The sequence below is a fragment of the Setaria italica genome, chromosome IX (genome assembly GCF_000263155.2).
Source record: "Setaria italica strain Yugu1 chromosome IX, Setaria_italica_v2.0, whole genome shotgun sequence".
Lineage (NCBI taxonomy): Eukaryota > Viridiplantae > Streptophyta > Magnoliopsida > Poales > Poaceae > Setaria > Setaria italica.
In genome coordinates, this window is record NC_028458.1 from 13,138,301 (window position 1) to 13,154,047 (window position 15,747).

A 15,747-nucleotide genomic window follows, 5' to 3' on the forward strand; every position below is an offset into this window, starting at 1 on the left:
TTTACAAAGGATCGTCTAGAGGTTTATAATGGAAGGAGAGGATCAATGATACTAGTTTGGAGATACTTAATTGATTATCTGCTCACCTTGTTACTTTTTGTTACTTTTTGTTTGGGTTGTGAATTGGAATATGTTGATTAATCGTCATCTTATTCTTCACAAACTAATAATCAGTAATGAAGAATAGATTCATTCTACTAAATTTACAAAGCGTTTGGATGGACGGTACAAACCTAACACTACTGGAGGATGGACTTTTAGTACTGAGCCTAAAGCCCCTTTAATATCGGTTCTACTAGATAATTGACTTTTAATACTAGGATGGGATCCCCTTTAGTATACAGGTTTCGAAATCGGTACCGCTACGTTGGTACTAAAAGTGGGGATCTTTAGTACCGTGCTATTCACACAATTTTCACCCGAAATATGCGCGTGTGCGGTAAGTGGAATTCGAACCCGGGACAACTAGTCTCACGCAAGCCTTCCTTACTATCTCACCTATACAACATATGTGATGGAGCTAGAGATACTTTTCTTTTGAAGTACCCTATAGAGAAACTTTTAATACCGAGTCGTAACCCCACCTACTATTGAAAGGAAACTTTTGACACCGGGTGGTGTTACACTGATACCTTTTAATCCGGGCGATGTTAATTATGATCTGGTACCAAAAGACATTGGGAGCTACGAAATTTGAACCTGATACTGATATTAGCATTAGTATCGGATCCAAATTTGGTTCGTACTAACTTGTTAGCCGAATGCTCATTTCTTTTGTGGTGTAAATCAAAATCTATGCCCCTGTTTGGTCTGAGTCATGGCATAGCCACATCTAGCCTGGCCCATGTAGCGTTAGGGCAAGCCAATTTGCAGAATCAACTCGTTCCATGCGAAATTGCAGGATGACACCGCCCGTTTGCATGCGGGGTCGACTGGTGCTGGATAAGACCATTGTACAATCGAGGAGGCTAACCAGAGGCACCAGGGACACAAGCTTTCCAAATTTCAATGTCATAGAGAAGGTTGCTGCCCCTGCTCCCCTTCATCCACCTCCTCTAGCAGATGAGCTGCCTAAAGATCTGCTAGATGTCCTCACAAGCCTTCCAGACAGAGGAGGCACACATATCCTACTACTATGCATACCTGGTTGCCAACCCTCATATTGCTAAACATATCCTACTACTATGCATACCTGGTTGCCAACCCTCATATTGCTAAGGTCTTCTACAAGCTTCCTTTCAATCACAGGTTGAACTGGGTTTGCCTTCTTCATCGCCGACAAGCTCTCTAGGTGCTAAAGAATGAACTGCTAGCTGCTACATTTCTTTTGCTTGTAGCACTAACAATGCACTGCGGTTTAATTTTGCCTTAAATTTGTTAGTTTTGTATGGGCTGTCACCCTCTTAAACAGCATGCTACTGTGTGACCGCATTGTGCTCATTTCAGTTATAGAATGCCTAAAGCCTGCTTACTTGATTAATCAGTATGATTTATTGATGTGTGTTATGGAATGTTTATGGAATGCCCAAACATTTGAGAAGGATGTTCTGAAGTATACTCATCTTTGTGCTATATGCTGCCCGTCACGTTTAGGTGTCAAAACTTGCTACGTATAGCAAAAAGGTGCACATTTTGTTCACAGTCTGCAAGATTTAGCACAGTTTGTTCACACAGTGATAAAAACTTCAGTTAATTTCCACCTTTTCATGGACTGATGCCAAGCATCTCTCTTTGCCAACCGTTTCATGGCACCCAGCTTGTCCTTTCAAGGTGGCTTATCGGTGGCTCATTTCCCATCTGATGATCATATCATTTGCGCTATAAATAGAGGAACGTCGTCTAATTAAGCACATCTCACACCGCCTCTCTTATCTGACCATCTCGATCAGGATCAACCTGCCCATTGCTATATATACTGCTAGCATCTCTCGATCCCCTTTGCTAAGCTTGAGTCTGCCATGACTTCCGCTGCTTCTCTCAAGACGATGGGTGCCCTCTGCGTGCTGGTCCTGACCATAGGGCAGCTGATGGGCTGACGCGTCGCCGGACCACGAGGACAGCTTCGCCGCGCTGCCTCGGATTCTGCTCGCGGAGCCTGAGCTCTCCGGGAAGCTGGGCCTCCCAGAAGGCGTGGTCACCACCTCTTCAAGTGAATGCTGCTCACAATGTATGACTGCATGCGAGCTTGTGTGTACTGTTGCTAATTGTTAGGCGAACAATATGCAGGACGCGTCATGGTTCTTCTCAATAATATGTTCAGAGTTACTAGCCGTCGACCCCGTACATCTGCTTGGGCTATACTTTACGAAGAAAAAAAATGACATTCATCTATACTCCAAATAGTGTCTAATTCTATGGAGCGTACGTTTTTTCTATCCTTCCGAATAATGAGGCTTCAGGGTCGAGCTAGTGTCTCTGTCTACTTGCCCAAGTGCACTCTCACTGTTTACTGTATCACTGTATGACGCGCGCGTAACAAGAAACAAAGCCACTTGTTTATCTTCTCTCTTTCCATCAGTTGAATGCCCTTCGAACAAAAATGTACTTAGTTTTACAATGGGTTCTCATGGAGTCATGGTAAAGAGCTTATCGCCTTCCGGAGCGCTGTTATTTATGAAGGCCAATTGCAAGCTTACTTCCTTCATTGCAAGTTATTTTTAGCTTAGCTACATTAAAAAATTATATATTTAGAAAAATCAAAACGATCTATAATTTGAAATAGAGAGAGTAGATGGTAATTTGGCTACAATTAGGATCTCCATTTTTTCCATCTTGTTTTTTTCCTTCATTTTTTCGAAGAGGCAATGGAGTGAAGTTCATTATCCAGCCATACTCACACCATAGCCAAGAAAGATGATCACACATTCACACAATGGATAAGCTACGTAACAACACATAAACCAAATCAGCCTTGGCTAAATGAGCACACCAAACATGTTGGTAGGAGACTAGGAGGAGGAGAAGGGCGGTGACACGAGAGGGAGTAGAATGTATGTATGTATGTATGTATTCGTTTAAATTTAGTACTACGTAGTTTGTGAAATCAGTTGGCCCCTGGTCTGACCGTGGAAATGCACTAGTTGGACGAAGCAATTGGGAGCTTATGTAGCCCCACGGGCGATTGACACGTAGTGGAGAGAGAAGAAGAGGAACAAGTAGACAAGTACTCCCTCCAGGTTATTTTGGTATTTTTAGATTCATAACATGTATTCTATATAGATATAAGTGTATATCTAGGTGTACAACAAAATGTATGAATATAAAAATATCAAAATGACCTACAATTTGGAACGGAGGGAGTTGTACGGTAATTTGATGCTAATGAGAAAAAGGACCATGGAACGTTGTTCCGACGACCAAGGTACCGGCGGCACCAAAGGAATAATTATCTTTTTTTTTTCATAAATCAGCTTTTAACTAAGCCTGCAATCAAAAGATGAATACTCCTTTGAAGATTTTCTACATATTCTTGCACACATCTTTCAAACAAAATAAATTCAAAATATCCGTCTGCAATTTTCTTTTTCATTTTCAACATACATTTAGCACGCAAATGTTGCTGGAAAAGTACATGTACCATATTTTTTCACAAATGTTGCAACGAGTATTTTATAATAAATTTTGAAGCACTTGAAAATCATGTAAATACTTTATTGCGTTTGTATAGGACATTATCAAGTATGAACTTACAAAAATAAAATAAAATTCAGATCCTTCAAAAAAATCGAAAGTGAAATTTTAGATTTTACATATTCGTCTCAATCAATGTCCAGGCACACAACTTCCAATATCACAAGAAATAACGAAAGGGCCTGTTAGATTACCTGAGTAGCCTCCAGCAGGCCCAGGTTCGACTTCCCGTGGGAGCGAATTCAATAGGTCTGGAATAAAAAAATTAGGTAGAAGCTTATTGCTCGTCGGCACGTTACTTGCAGGAGCTACTCCTTCACCTTTCTCTAGCGATGTCGAGCCGTGCGCCACCATAGGAGGATAGGGGGAAGCATCTATGGTGGGGGATTCAACCCTGAAGAAGTCGTCTTCAACAAGAGATGGCATCCAAGCTGATATAGAGAAGGTGGAGGTATCAGAAGAGGCCAACGTCAAGGAGTCCAGAGTCCGCCGGCCCAACAACAACAGATACCACGGCCCAGATCAGACCAATTGACCAAGATCAATACGTTACCGCACAGCTATCTATATGAAGTAGGAAATCTGTAAATAGGCTAGTTGGCTGGCTTGTCGGATTTTGACGACAATTCATCAACCTATTACCATAACCTCATTATCTATAGTATTGCCGAATAGAAACATAACGTCTGGTATCACATTTAGTTTTCTTTTTCCATCACCACAATCCGCCGGCGCAACAACTAATCGCCATCACCAACTTCACAATTTGGAGCTTCCAGATTACTTGAAGCGCCCGCAATACCTCACTCGCATGATACCAATCCAAACATCACTGGACAAGAACAACGCGGCACTTGAAGGCCTCAACGGTTGGAAGCCGCAGATCGACACACAAGTCAACGATCTGAAGGCGTCCGTTGCTGATCTTCGTGTCAAGATTGAGAAAAACGTGCTACATCAAGAAGCGCAAAAATCGTGTCAAAAATGTGTTCGACATGGAGGAGCTGGACTTTTCGAAGCCGGCCACCGCCCATCTGGTGGCGACCTCGCAAAGCGAGGGTTATAAACAGTCGAATATCGAAATTTCTCAGCTCCCACTCTACCCGGTCAGAAAAAGTCAACGACCGGTCAGTTCCTCCCTCAGTCCCTCCTCCCGTCTCGCCTCCTGCGGCATGCCTCTCCTCCGCCCCGCGCCGCCGGCTCCCGCCGCCGCGGTAACCGTCCCGCGCCGCCGCCTCCTTACTTCCCACAGCCGCCTCAAGGCCCCCTCCACCCGGCCGCCCCTCGCCAGCCTCCGCCTCCGCCCCGCCGCCCCGCTCCGCGGCATTCCGTCGAGGACCTGGTACCGCGCGGCCGCCGCCAATGCCGATGCGGCGCCCTCCCAGGGTCCAGGGGACGACACCGGCGCGCGGAGCGCGCTGGTTCTCCTCGGGGAGGCGCTGTCGCTGGGGTTCCCGGTGTGGGTGGCGTCGGCCTGCGCGATCGCGCTGTGGCGGCCGCCGGCCTTCCTCTGGGTCGGACCCACCGCGCAGATGCTTGGCATCTCCTTCACCATGCTCGGTCCGTGTCTAGTTCCCTCGCCTTCCCCCTCCCCTGCTACTGCATTTCCTTTCCTCTCCTGTGCCCATCCTCATGAGTCATGATGGTGGTGACTTGTGTCACTTGTTGAAGTGGACTCGAACTCTACTTCCCCCATGTGGGTTTGCTTGCTCTGTTGATGTTCTCCACTTGGTAGCACGTACTGCTGCTACTGATGAGAGTAGTTGGCGTTCTGCTACACTGGGTTCCACATTCTTCAGTGCTTAGGCGGTGTGATCACTGAAATAAATGCGTAACCTGATACAAGGAAAGTATAACACCGAAATTAAAAAGACAGACAACTTTACAATCCGAGTACACTAGCACAATCAGGCATCTTGCAATTCATATTCTCACTTTGGTACGAACCTTGGCTTTCAGTAAGCTGATCTTTTAATCTGGCAATATTGTGGAGGCACCAAGGCCTGAATGCTGGAATGCTCGTTCTTACTTCAGTCCATGGGTTCAACCGAATTTCTGCAGCTATGATTAGCAGGACCTTCTCCTCACATTTGTTGTCACTTGTACATGTAGAAACTGAAGGGTGTTAATTTTCTTGTGCCTGAACATGTTATTTACCACTGGTTTTATTTATTGGCCATGGTATTTATGGTTGGATAATTGATACATGATTTAATCTGTATCTACAGGAATGGGGATGACATTGACGCTGGATGACCTCAAAACCGCATTATTGATGCCTAGGGAGTTGGCTGCTGGATTTATACTGCAATACACGGTCAGTTCCCCCCAGCTTATTTAGTAGATTATTGTCATTTTAAGTGGATTAAAAGCCATAATAATAATAATAATAATAATAATAATAATAATAATAATAATAATAATAATAATAATAATAATAATAATCCTGTTTTCATCTACATTTTCTTTGAGTAGACTGTTACCTTTACAAGTTACAATGGCATTATAAATCTTCCCTTGTAAAAGCTGGTGCATCTTCTATTCATTAGTCCTTTTAATTGGGGATCACAAGGATTTTTTTCTGTATTCTATGTTTTGCCACTCCATGTGCAATAAAAATCCAGAGTAAGTGATCTATGCACAGGTGATGCCACTGTCAGGATTTTTTGTGAGCAAGCTGTTGAAATTGCCAGCTCATTATGCTGCTGGACTGATTTTAGTGTCATGTTGCCCTGGAGGTGCGTATGCACTTCCTGTTTTTTGTCTATAGATTTGATACCAGCTCTTAAACTGATAGGGCAATTGTATCTGCAGGCACGGCAAGCAACATTGTGACCTATTTAGCAAGGTAATGAGAAAAATCATGTTGAGAATACATGCCATCATGAGCTTTTTACAAATTAAACCACTAGTCACCTGGTAGGCGGCAATCTATTCTGATTTCCGAGCTTCATTTAAATATGTTCAGATATATGAAATGTTGTAGAAGTTTTGTTCTCAACTGAGGATAGGAATAAACAAATTCACAGACAATAAAGAGATACATGGACATGGACTTGAGTAGAAGAAGAAAAAAAACTTTGATGGTTACATCCAGTAACTGGAATCTGGAATCTTAGTGACCCCTGATGGCAGGTCTAGTGTGTTCCCATTTGGGCTCACATTCCAATATGTTTGTTACTCTGAATCCATTATATTTATCCCTCTTTCTAATATATTTCAGAATCAAGTCTCTTGAAAAAAATGTTACTAGTTCAAGGTTTCCGGTTAGCACTAACACTCTTTGTGATCTCCAGTTTTTGGAGCCAATCTTTCTGGAGATGCATGTTTGTCTTTCGAATTATTTGAACATGATTCAGGTTCTACTTTTTTAAATTCATGAAGGCATCTCTAGAACCTAGTTAACCAGCTTACTCTGCCTGCCAGTAAGTGGCCAAATCAGCTAGACCTAGAACAAGTCAAAGCACCTGCCAGTGCTTTGCCAAACTGAAAAGTATCTGGTCTTGATCATGGTATCATAGTTTAGTCATTAGAACATTATGCAACAGTTCTGACCAGTTAAAGAAAAAAAAACTATTCTGGCTTTTAGTTACCGAATGTTTTTTTTTACATAATGTCAAACTATGGCCAGATGTTGTATTGCTATGGTTGGGCAACAAGATTATCTTTGATATGTTCAAATGACGTCAATAACAACGTTCAGATTGCTTGTGACCCATAACAGCTGTGTTATGAAACAAATTGCAAGGTATATTTGAGTGGTCCATCCAGCGCCTTATGATATAGGGTGGTCATAGCATCCGATATCTGATTGGATTTATATTTTGTAAATTGATTTGATAAAGTAGTGCATCTACACCAAATTCAAATACAGTGGAAGCAAATAGTCAAAATTTACGACCAGCATTTCCAGGGAATTGTATTGTAGTACCCAATGGAAAGTAAAACTTGGATAAATTAATTGCCATATTGCAGGGCAAATGTTGCTCTTTCAGTGCTGATGACGGCAGCAAGCACTTTTGCTGCAGCGGTAATGTGCCACTCTCACATCTGTAATCTTCAACTTAGCTGTTATTCTTTTCTTTTTATTCACATCTTGCTTCCTGATGCAGTTCATGACTCCTCTCCTGACATCCAAACTTGCTGGACAATACGTTGCAGTGGATCCAATGGGACTTTTTGTGTCCACATCTCAGGTGCTTAAAGTTTCAAATTTATATGTTTTACATTAAATTCTTTGACCTCTGACTGATGCTGATATATCTTATACAGGTCGTCCTCGCACCTGTCCTTTTGGGTGCTCTACTTAATCAGTACTGTAATGGTTTGGTTCAATTAGTGTCCCCCTTGATGCCCTTCGTTGCTGTAGCAACAGTAGCCGTTCTCTGTGGCAATGCTATTGCACAGAATGCTTCAGCTATCCTGTCATCTGGGGTCCAAGTAGTTTTATCTGTTGGTTGTCTGCATGGAAGTGGCTTTTTCTTCGGCTACGTTCTCTCCAGAATACTTGGCATTGATACCGCTTCGGCAAGAACAATCTCTATAGAGGTTGGCATGCAGGTAATTGATGTATAAGTACCATACATTATATTATCTCGGATACAGATCATTTGAAAAGTTTCCATTTCATTCTATATAAGCAACTTTACATCTCTTGCCTAGTCAACCAAACGACTAGCCATGGATATATTATACATATGTCACCAATGTTATGCCGTTCTAATGTCCTACCTCGTCTTTGTATTTATTTATACCTCACTGAATTTCCTATCCATGCAGAACTCTGTGCTAGGTGTTGTCCTTGCAACGAAGCATTTCGGCAATCCCCTCACCGCAGTTCCATGTGCCGTTTCGAGCATCTGCCACTCGGTCTATGGCAGCATTTTAGCTGGGATCTGGAGGTCTATGCCCCCGACAGAAAAGCGGGAATGATGCGGACATGCGGTGACCATCAGTAGCAGGCCAGCAGCGCGTCGTCTATGATCAGCTGCGTGACTGCATCGAGCGCAGCACAATGGTGTTCACTGTAAATCACCAGGCTTGCATTAGACATGTGTTTCGTTTGTTTCTAGGAGGTGCCTTGAACCTCATCAGGTGTTTATTTAGTATTTGCTTTTATTTTTCGTAAATGTCGATGAATAAGTATGCTCTCTCGTTATACTCTGAAAGTTTTAGTTGGTGTATACATGGGTAGCTGCCTAGCTGGGGAGATTCACCATGTTAGTATGCTCATCAGTACACATCTGCCAAGTACAGAAACTAATACACAGTAATACTCTGGTAATAATCACTTCAAGTTTTTAAATACTCCTTCAAGTTTTTTAAATACTCCTACCGTCTGCACAAAAGAATATTAACCCCACAAGTTGAAACAAATCAACTATGCAAGTGAACCTGACTCATCTGAAAACTACTGATTGACAACAACCTACGGACACTTATCTGACATCTCACAAGGTATACACCAACTGGCTCTCCCAAGTTCTTTTTTGGGGGGCTCCTTCTCAACCGTATACAAAAGCCCTGAGTCATCAAAAGGGTCAAGATCCAGATATCTACAAACAAAATACTTCCATTTGAACTAACTGGCCCACTTTATTCAATGTCTAGTTGGCGACTTTGATGGCATACACCAGCTCCTGAATCACAATGTTCAAAGAGTAAAACAATTAGCAAAACAAAAAAAAAGGAAAAGCTCAAACATGATAAATATGTGTGTGTGTGCATCAAGGTTAACGAGATAATTGTCCCCAACAAAAAGGAAAGGTTAATGAGATAATCGAGTGTCTGATCTCACCAGAACCCCATTGGGAAATGTGAAAGAGGAACGCAAGTCTGAAAGGCGTTCCTCCCCTACAAGCCTTGCCTTATCGAAACCAGATGTGTTAGTGCTGACAAGGTCGCTGTAAGAAGGCTTCAACGCGTATATCTCAACTTCTTCATCTTTGTGAGATGTCTGAGTGGCGACAAACTACATGCAAGCATAGACAGAACCATCTGTAAGCTCTAGAACAGTCTGACAGTGGATCACTGACAAAATGCTCCTATAAGGACTCACCTGACACAGCTGTTTGATGGAGAGAGTTGGGCCACAACACAGATATGGCTTCTCCAGATTTGGTGTAGTTTGTCCATCCAGTGGAAGCAGACAAAGATGTATGTCACGCTATCAAATAAAATCAGCAACCAATGAGGCACTCAAATGAATAAGAAAACATATCAAGTGCACTGTTTTATGTTCACCTCACTATCATTGTCATCAGAATTTCGCAAACATTCGACCAACTTGATCATGCGCCCACCCTTGACCACCCTGCCATTTGAACCACTAAAGCTACTGTAGCGAGTCTGGCTGCGAGTACCATTCTTTCCCCATGCTCGCAGTGGAGATGTGCTAAAATTTTCTCTGGAGATTCCTACATCATCCTTATCATCAGAAGCAACCTCTTCATTGCATGCTGCTCGGGCAGGTGAAGAACGTGGTGTTGGCCATTTCGGTGGTCGTTTTTGCTTTTTCTCTGGGGAACTCTCCTCAGCAGATGACTCCTCTTTGCCACCGTTTTCACCATTTCCATCCTCTTCATCATCAGAACAGGCCAGTGCAGCATCATCAGAACTAGCTCTTCCTCTGCCACGAAAATAGGTACTATGCCCATTGGCCCGAATGTTGCGGCGTGATCTTCTTACAAATGCAGCCGCAGTAGCTTTGGCAGTAGATTTCCGCCCAATAACTTCTGATTGTTTCCTAAAAGCCTCAGCAATGGATGCTTGAATCTTCATAATCAGAAAAACAATGGTTAGTTGATGTTAAAGAAAGGAGGAAACAAACTGTAAGCAAATATGTCATCCGTTTGTTCAGATCTTTATAGGTGTCAGACTTTAATACATGATGCAGTATCTCTTGACAGCATTCGTACAATGCACAGATATCAAAATTAGGTTCCTGGGTTCTTGAAGAAAAATGCTTCTTAAATACTTTTATATGCACTTTGTGGACACAACAGTACACAATTGGTAATTTCATGACTCCACTACTGATGGGGCAAAAGTTTCAGAATAACAATGAAGTTGGAAAGTTGTTCCATCGCTAGCTTATTATCCTTAGCATTGAATTTGACTGGGAGTTTTTCTAACACCTACCAGCTATGTTTCACCGATACGCAATACCGGTACACCGATACGCCGATAAGGCAAATCCCCAAAAACCATGATACGCCGATACGTCTAGTATATATAAATAAATCATTTTTTTCTTATTTCCTCAAAATAAAAATAACAAAATATGCAAAATAGTGATACGTAGAAAACACAATTTGTCAAGCGATGCATAAGTAGCAATAAATAACATACACTCATATAGAACAAGCAGTTCAAAGATTAAGAGGCAAATTAAGGAAACATTGCATTACATAACTTAGGGATAAAAGGCACAATGCCAAATATAGGATGGGTCTGTATTTATAGGCTCCAGCAAACCAAGCTTCAGAATGAAATGTTACTGTCAAAAGTATTGGATAGACGTATCGCTAAGTATCAGACAAGTATCGGGAATTAAATTATTTATTTTTAAATCGAATTAATCTGATACGTGTATCGGGGAGTATTGAGACGTATCGGGGCGTATCCAATACTGGTACGGCAGCCTCCCAGCCGTATAGGTGATACATAGCCTACCAGAAAATGCTAATATAGAAGGTCCACATGGGGCAAAAGTATCTTATGAGAAGTAGCAAGGGAAATTCATCGCAATATTTTTTAGTACATCGGTTCACAGATCATAAACCAAAATGCATGAATATTTTATGTGAAGCACCATAACAGAGTCACATGAACATGGATATAAATCTGATATAAGAAAAAAACAGAAGGAAGAAAGAACCTGCTTATTGCGATCATTCTCCTCTTCATTGAAGGCTAGTTCCTACACATGGGACAATGCAGAAACAATTACTAGGATCAAGCTCTAATATGAATAAACAAATAAAAAGTATTTCAATACCTCTTCTTCATATTTGTCAATATCTGGGTACAGAGCTGCAATCAGGGCATCGTAGTTCGGATCATCTCTCAAAGAACGCCGACTTGCACAATGAGTGCGGCATGCTGGGCACTCATTATTCCTATATAGCAAAGGAAAAGGGCATATTAATAATAACACTGGTACTAAGCATGAGCTGACAATATGTCTGATGTGCATGCAAACAATCACTGCAGTCATACATTGGATACAACATAGATCAATATAAAACAATAGAAGAGAGCTGTAAGTCTGGCCTAAAAGCCAAAACAATGCATCAACAATTCTGCATAATATCATATCTTACCCAAGTCGCATGGATTTGTCAATACATTCCCTGCAGAACCGGTGCAGGCACTCCATAACTGTTCTAGTCTTCCGGATGATGCCTACAAGCATAGAAGGTTCCAAAATCAGTAAATTAAACAGTATGTTTGTTTACAGAGTGTTGAATGACGATAGGGACGAAATTGACAAAGCAGGATATCTTAATATCCCATATCTGCAAGCAGCGGAAATATTAAAAAGGAAGACCTAAAGCTCTTCGCTCAAATCATTCTTTATTGCCAGAATGAAGATGAATGTTAGTTTCAATTAAGCATGACTAAAATATGCACCAAGCTTCAGCTCTAACTCCTAACATATGGCATGCCCGTTAAGAGAGTTCTCGTACTTTGTGGCATAAAAATTCTCTCCAGGTGAAAGTATAAGTGGATTTTAATTTATTGAAACATCAACGTTCCATATTTACATAGTACAGCATGAAAAATCTAGTTATATAGAAAGGGTAGCTTCTTTTGTGCAGTACAAAAGGGTACAAGTTTGTCTGCAATTCTGCATGCTTGTAGTTACCTAAGCATATGGGACACTGTACTTCTTTGCGTATGTCCGCCAATTTCACTGGAATAAACCTGCATATGTCAGTGCATGATGTCAACTCTCTAAAATGGGCGGGAAAGCAAGAGAAAATAAATGAATATACTGTAATAAAACTATATAAAGTAGCAAAACTTAAGGTGAAGCACTAGATTATTCTCATACAGAACATGCATACTACAAAAGGATCCGGTGCTAATTGTTTACATGAATATGAAAATAAGGCAAGAGCCAATAAATTCTACTGCAACAGAGCAATATTTATATCGATGTAAAATAAAAGGCTAAGCATTAAACATTATTACCTCATCACTAATTTTTGCTAGAATGATCAACATTCCAATTATATAAGGGTATTAATTGACCTTATTAGCTGACAATATGTGTCTCATTACTAATTTTGCCAGAACAATCAACATTCCAGTTATATAAGCTTATTAATAGATCTTATTAGATGCCAATCTGTGTATCTCCCTATATGCATATCACCAACTAAACTACAGTAGTATGCATATCGGCAAGTAAACTACAACAGTATGCACTTAAAACAACTTGGCATGTAACTAAACCATAAATAGAACACTTAAAGCTATAAACACATATGTTGTGTTCTGCTTTCTTGTTCCACTGACATTCACATGAATAAAGAGGCGTCTCATTAGGGGAAAAAGGATTGGTGACTGATAGGAAAGCCTTAGCATTCTGTGAAAACCACATGTCAAAAAGACAAGAGGTATCATAATAGCAGGCAGTAAGTGCTTTGTTGTTGTTTTAGCACATGCATCATCCGTACGTATGTCATGACGATTAATAAAAGATATGCCAGATTTGTCCTGTAGTACTTAAATGTTTTGATTTTTAAATTGGTAATATGGTGGTCAGTGCCATTTCACACTTGTTGGATATTAGGCATGGTTAGGCTTCCAAGTTCCTAATGTATGGCTTTAATTAGCACCACAATGCAGATGTTTCAGATTGGAAATTAAGCTTTCAGTACCCCATTCTGGTATGGAGCACTTGTGAGTTCAAAGCTCTAATTAATTATAGAAATTAGGGGTGCTGGGTTCTACCACAATGGCAAAAACTTCAAGCTACCAATTCTGATTAGGTTCCAAGTTCATTATGGTATATGTTTCAATTAGTAGCTGGATGCAGTTTAGTAACTGCATCCAGCATCACTAATTAAGCAGTAAATTAGCGGTGCTACACTCTAGGCTTCGCTGTAGCAATAAAAGAACAGGCACTACAAAGTGAGCTGAAACTTCTTGCTCAAGAGAGGCAAGATCTCCATATTTTTTAAAAAATAACTTAATCAATATCTAACTACCAACTAAGTCACCTCGCTTGGTCGTTCCTGTACTGTAGAAATATCCATGCGTGGAAAGATCAACAGCGTGTCATCCTAGCCCACATTGGATTGCAGGATTGAAAACTCTAGCACTGCTCACCAAGAAGAACTACCTCTCAGCCCCTCGGGTAGCCTGGCTCTAGCCATCAAGATGATGACTACCAACAGAAATCACTGAGGCACAGCTTCTCACAAGCGGAAAACTATGAGCACGGTGCCTCCCCTCGGTGGCAGGAAACCCGGAAACCACGTGGCCAGCCATGGTCGAGCAGGCAAACAGCGACGGGCTAACGCTCGAGAGCAGGGGAAAGGGCCAACGACAACGAGTCAAACGCGCGCGCGAGTCACCGCTTCGCCGCGCTACATCTGGAGCACGCATCAGGAAGGAAACGACGACGACGGGGCAAGGGAAGCGGCAAAGCAAGCAACGAGGGAGGGTGGTGGGCGGGCGAGCGAGCACGTACTCCTGGTTCACGGCGTCCGCGCCCTCCGACTCCGACTCCGAGGCCTCCGCCGCCGCCGCCTTCGCGCCGGAATCTGCGACAGCAGCCAAACAACAAACACGGGGTCGAGAGGGAAAACGCAGTCAGCGCGCCAAGATCGAGGAGGAAGGACGCCGCCGACGGGCGGGAAGGGAAGGGGCGAGCGGCCGGGCGCTCACCGTTGGCGTTGCCGTTGGCCACGGCGCCGGCGGCGGCGCCGTTCTCCTCCAGCTTGGACTTCTTCTCCGCGGGCTCGGCCGCGGGCGGCGGCGGTGAGGCGGGAGGGGGCGAGCCGGCGCCGGTGGCGGCGGAGGGCGAGGGCGGCGGGGGCAGGCGCTTCTGGGCGGGCATTGGGGCGGCCGCGAGCGGGGTCGCGTGGAGCGGCGGCGAGGTGGAGAGGCCGGGCGGGCGGGGCTCGCGTGCGGGGACCTGCGGGCGGGCGTTGCTGCGCTGGGGGCGGGGATGGTTGGCACGGGGGTCTTACTGGGGGCCGCCTTTTCTTCGGCTCCTGGCGCTCTGCGAGTTCGGGTCGCCCCCGGTCTCGGATCGCGTACGCGTCGAGTCGTGTCCGGGAGTGATTGGGGGCGGGGTGCCCAAACATGGTGGTGTTCTTGCCTAGGCAGGCAGTGAGAGGAAGCCCCCCGTGCCGGCCAACTCCACCGGCGGCAGGGATCCTTGTCAACGAGCTCCATGCCGTCGATTTGGGACAGCGAGATACTTGTTCGGCAGAGATTGCTACTGCATCGCTGCGGCTGTAGCTGCAACAATCAAGCAAGCATTCTGAGTTTGAGTTATAGGTCTACTGTCCCGTGCAGCTGCAGCTGCTAGCCAGTACAAACGAACAAAGTCAAGAAGACGAGGGTTCATCACTCCTCCAGATTGCGAGTTATTACTGTCTCATGTTACTCCGTTTAGTTACATTTTGTGCTTAAGCCTCCTTTAGAATATAGAATTTTTAAATCCTATAGGAAATTTTCCTATGTGACCCTTTGGAACGAAGGATTGACTATCTTTCAATCCTTCAAAATTCCTATGAAATGGCTCAATTCGGATTTTGAAGAAAATCTAACATGAGGTCCAACTTCTTAGAAACTTTCCGTCGATTTGGGACAGCGAGACAAGAAGACGAGGCTTCATCACTCCTCCAGGTTGCGAGTTATTACTGACTCATGTTACTCCGTTTAGTTACATTTTGTGCTTAAACCTCCTCGGAATATAGGATTTTTTAGATTTAAATCCTATAAGAAATTTTTCTATGTGGCCCTTTGGAACAAAGGATTGACTATCTTTCGATCCTTCAAAATTCCATTCCTATGGCATGGCCAGTTCATAGGAATTTTGAAGGAAATTTAACATGAGGTCCAACTTCTTGGAAACTTTCCTTTGTGTCTACC

General features: G+C 43.1%; 2 protein-coding genes across 2 annotated transcripts; one reads left to right on the forward strand and one right to left on the reverse strand.

The window, feature by feature from the left end:
- The first annotated feature begins 4,714 nt into the window (after positions 1–4,714).
- LOC101782531 (probable sodium/metabolite cotransporter BASS1, chloroplastic) lies at positions 4,715–8,848 on the forward strand. Its single transcript, XM_004982516.2, has 8 exons — positions 4,715–5,190; positions 5,859–5,947; positions 6,275–6,368; positions 6,445–6,478; positions 7,606–7,660; positions 7,743–7,826; positions 7,903–8,190; positions 8,410–8,848. Exons 1-8 carry the CDS (start codon positions 4,803–4,805, stop codon positions 8,560–8,562), a joined length of 1,185 nt encoding a protein of 394 aa, XP_004982573.1. The 5' UTR covers positions 4,715–4,802; the 3' UTR covers positions 8,563–8,848.
- A 55-nt stretch (positions 8,849–8,903) lies between these two features.
- On the reverse strand, positions 8,904–14,857 carry LOC101782943 (putative E3 ubiquitin-protein ligase RING1a). The gene is made up of 10 exons (XM_004982517.3): positions 14,533–14,857; positions 14,336–14,408; positions 12,500–12,558; positions 11,955–12,036; positions 11,630–11,750; positions 11,510–11,551; positions 9,874–10,404; positions 9,689–9,796; positions 9,428–9,601; positions 8,904–9,269 (listed from the first exon to the last, which is right to left on the reverse strand). Exons 1-10 carry the CDS (start codon positions 14,702–14,704, stop codon positions 9,237–9,239), a joined length of 1,395 nt encoding a protein of 464 aa, XP_004982574.1. The 5' UTR covers positions 14,705–14,857; the 3' UTR covers positions 8,904–9,236.
- Between the last annotated feature and the right edge of the window lie 890 nt (positions 14,858–15,747).

What these genes read in the sequence shown, in the direction of transcription:
- LOC101782531 (XM_004982516.2), top strand. Translation starts at nt 4,803, where the DNA reads ATGCCTCTCCTCCGCCCCGCGCCGCCGGCTCCCGCCGCCGCGGTAACC. An exon ending in ATTGTGACCTATTTAGCAAG is followed by an intron (nt 6,479 to 7,605) that starts GTAATGAGAAAA and finishes GCCATATTGCAG; the next exon opens with GGCAAATGTTGCTCTTTCAG. An exon ending in CTATAGAGGTTGGCATGCAG is followed by an intron (nt 8,191 to 8,409) that starts GTAATTGATGTA and finishes CTATCCATGCAG; the next exon opens with AACTCTGTGCTAGGTGTTGT.
- LOC101782943 (XM_004982517.3), bottom strand. Translation starts at nt 14,704, where the DNA reads ATGCCCGCCCAGAAGCGCCTGCCCCCGCCGCCCTCGCCCTCCGCCGCC. An exon ending in ACAGTGTCCCATATGCTTAG is followed by an intron (nt 12,037 to 12,499) that starts GTAACTACAAGC and finishes CTATGCTTGTAG; the next exon opens with GCATCATCCGGAAGACTAGA. An exon ending in CCATCAAACAGCTGTGTCAG is followed by an intron (nt 9,602 to 9,688) that starts GTGAGTCCTTAT and finishes GCTTGCATGTAG; the next exon opens with TTTGTCGCCACTCAGACATC.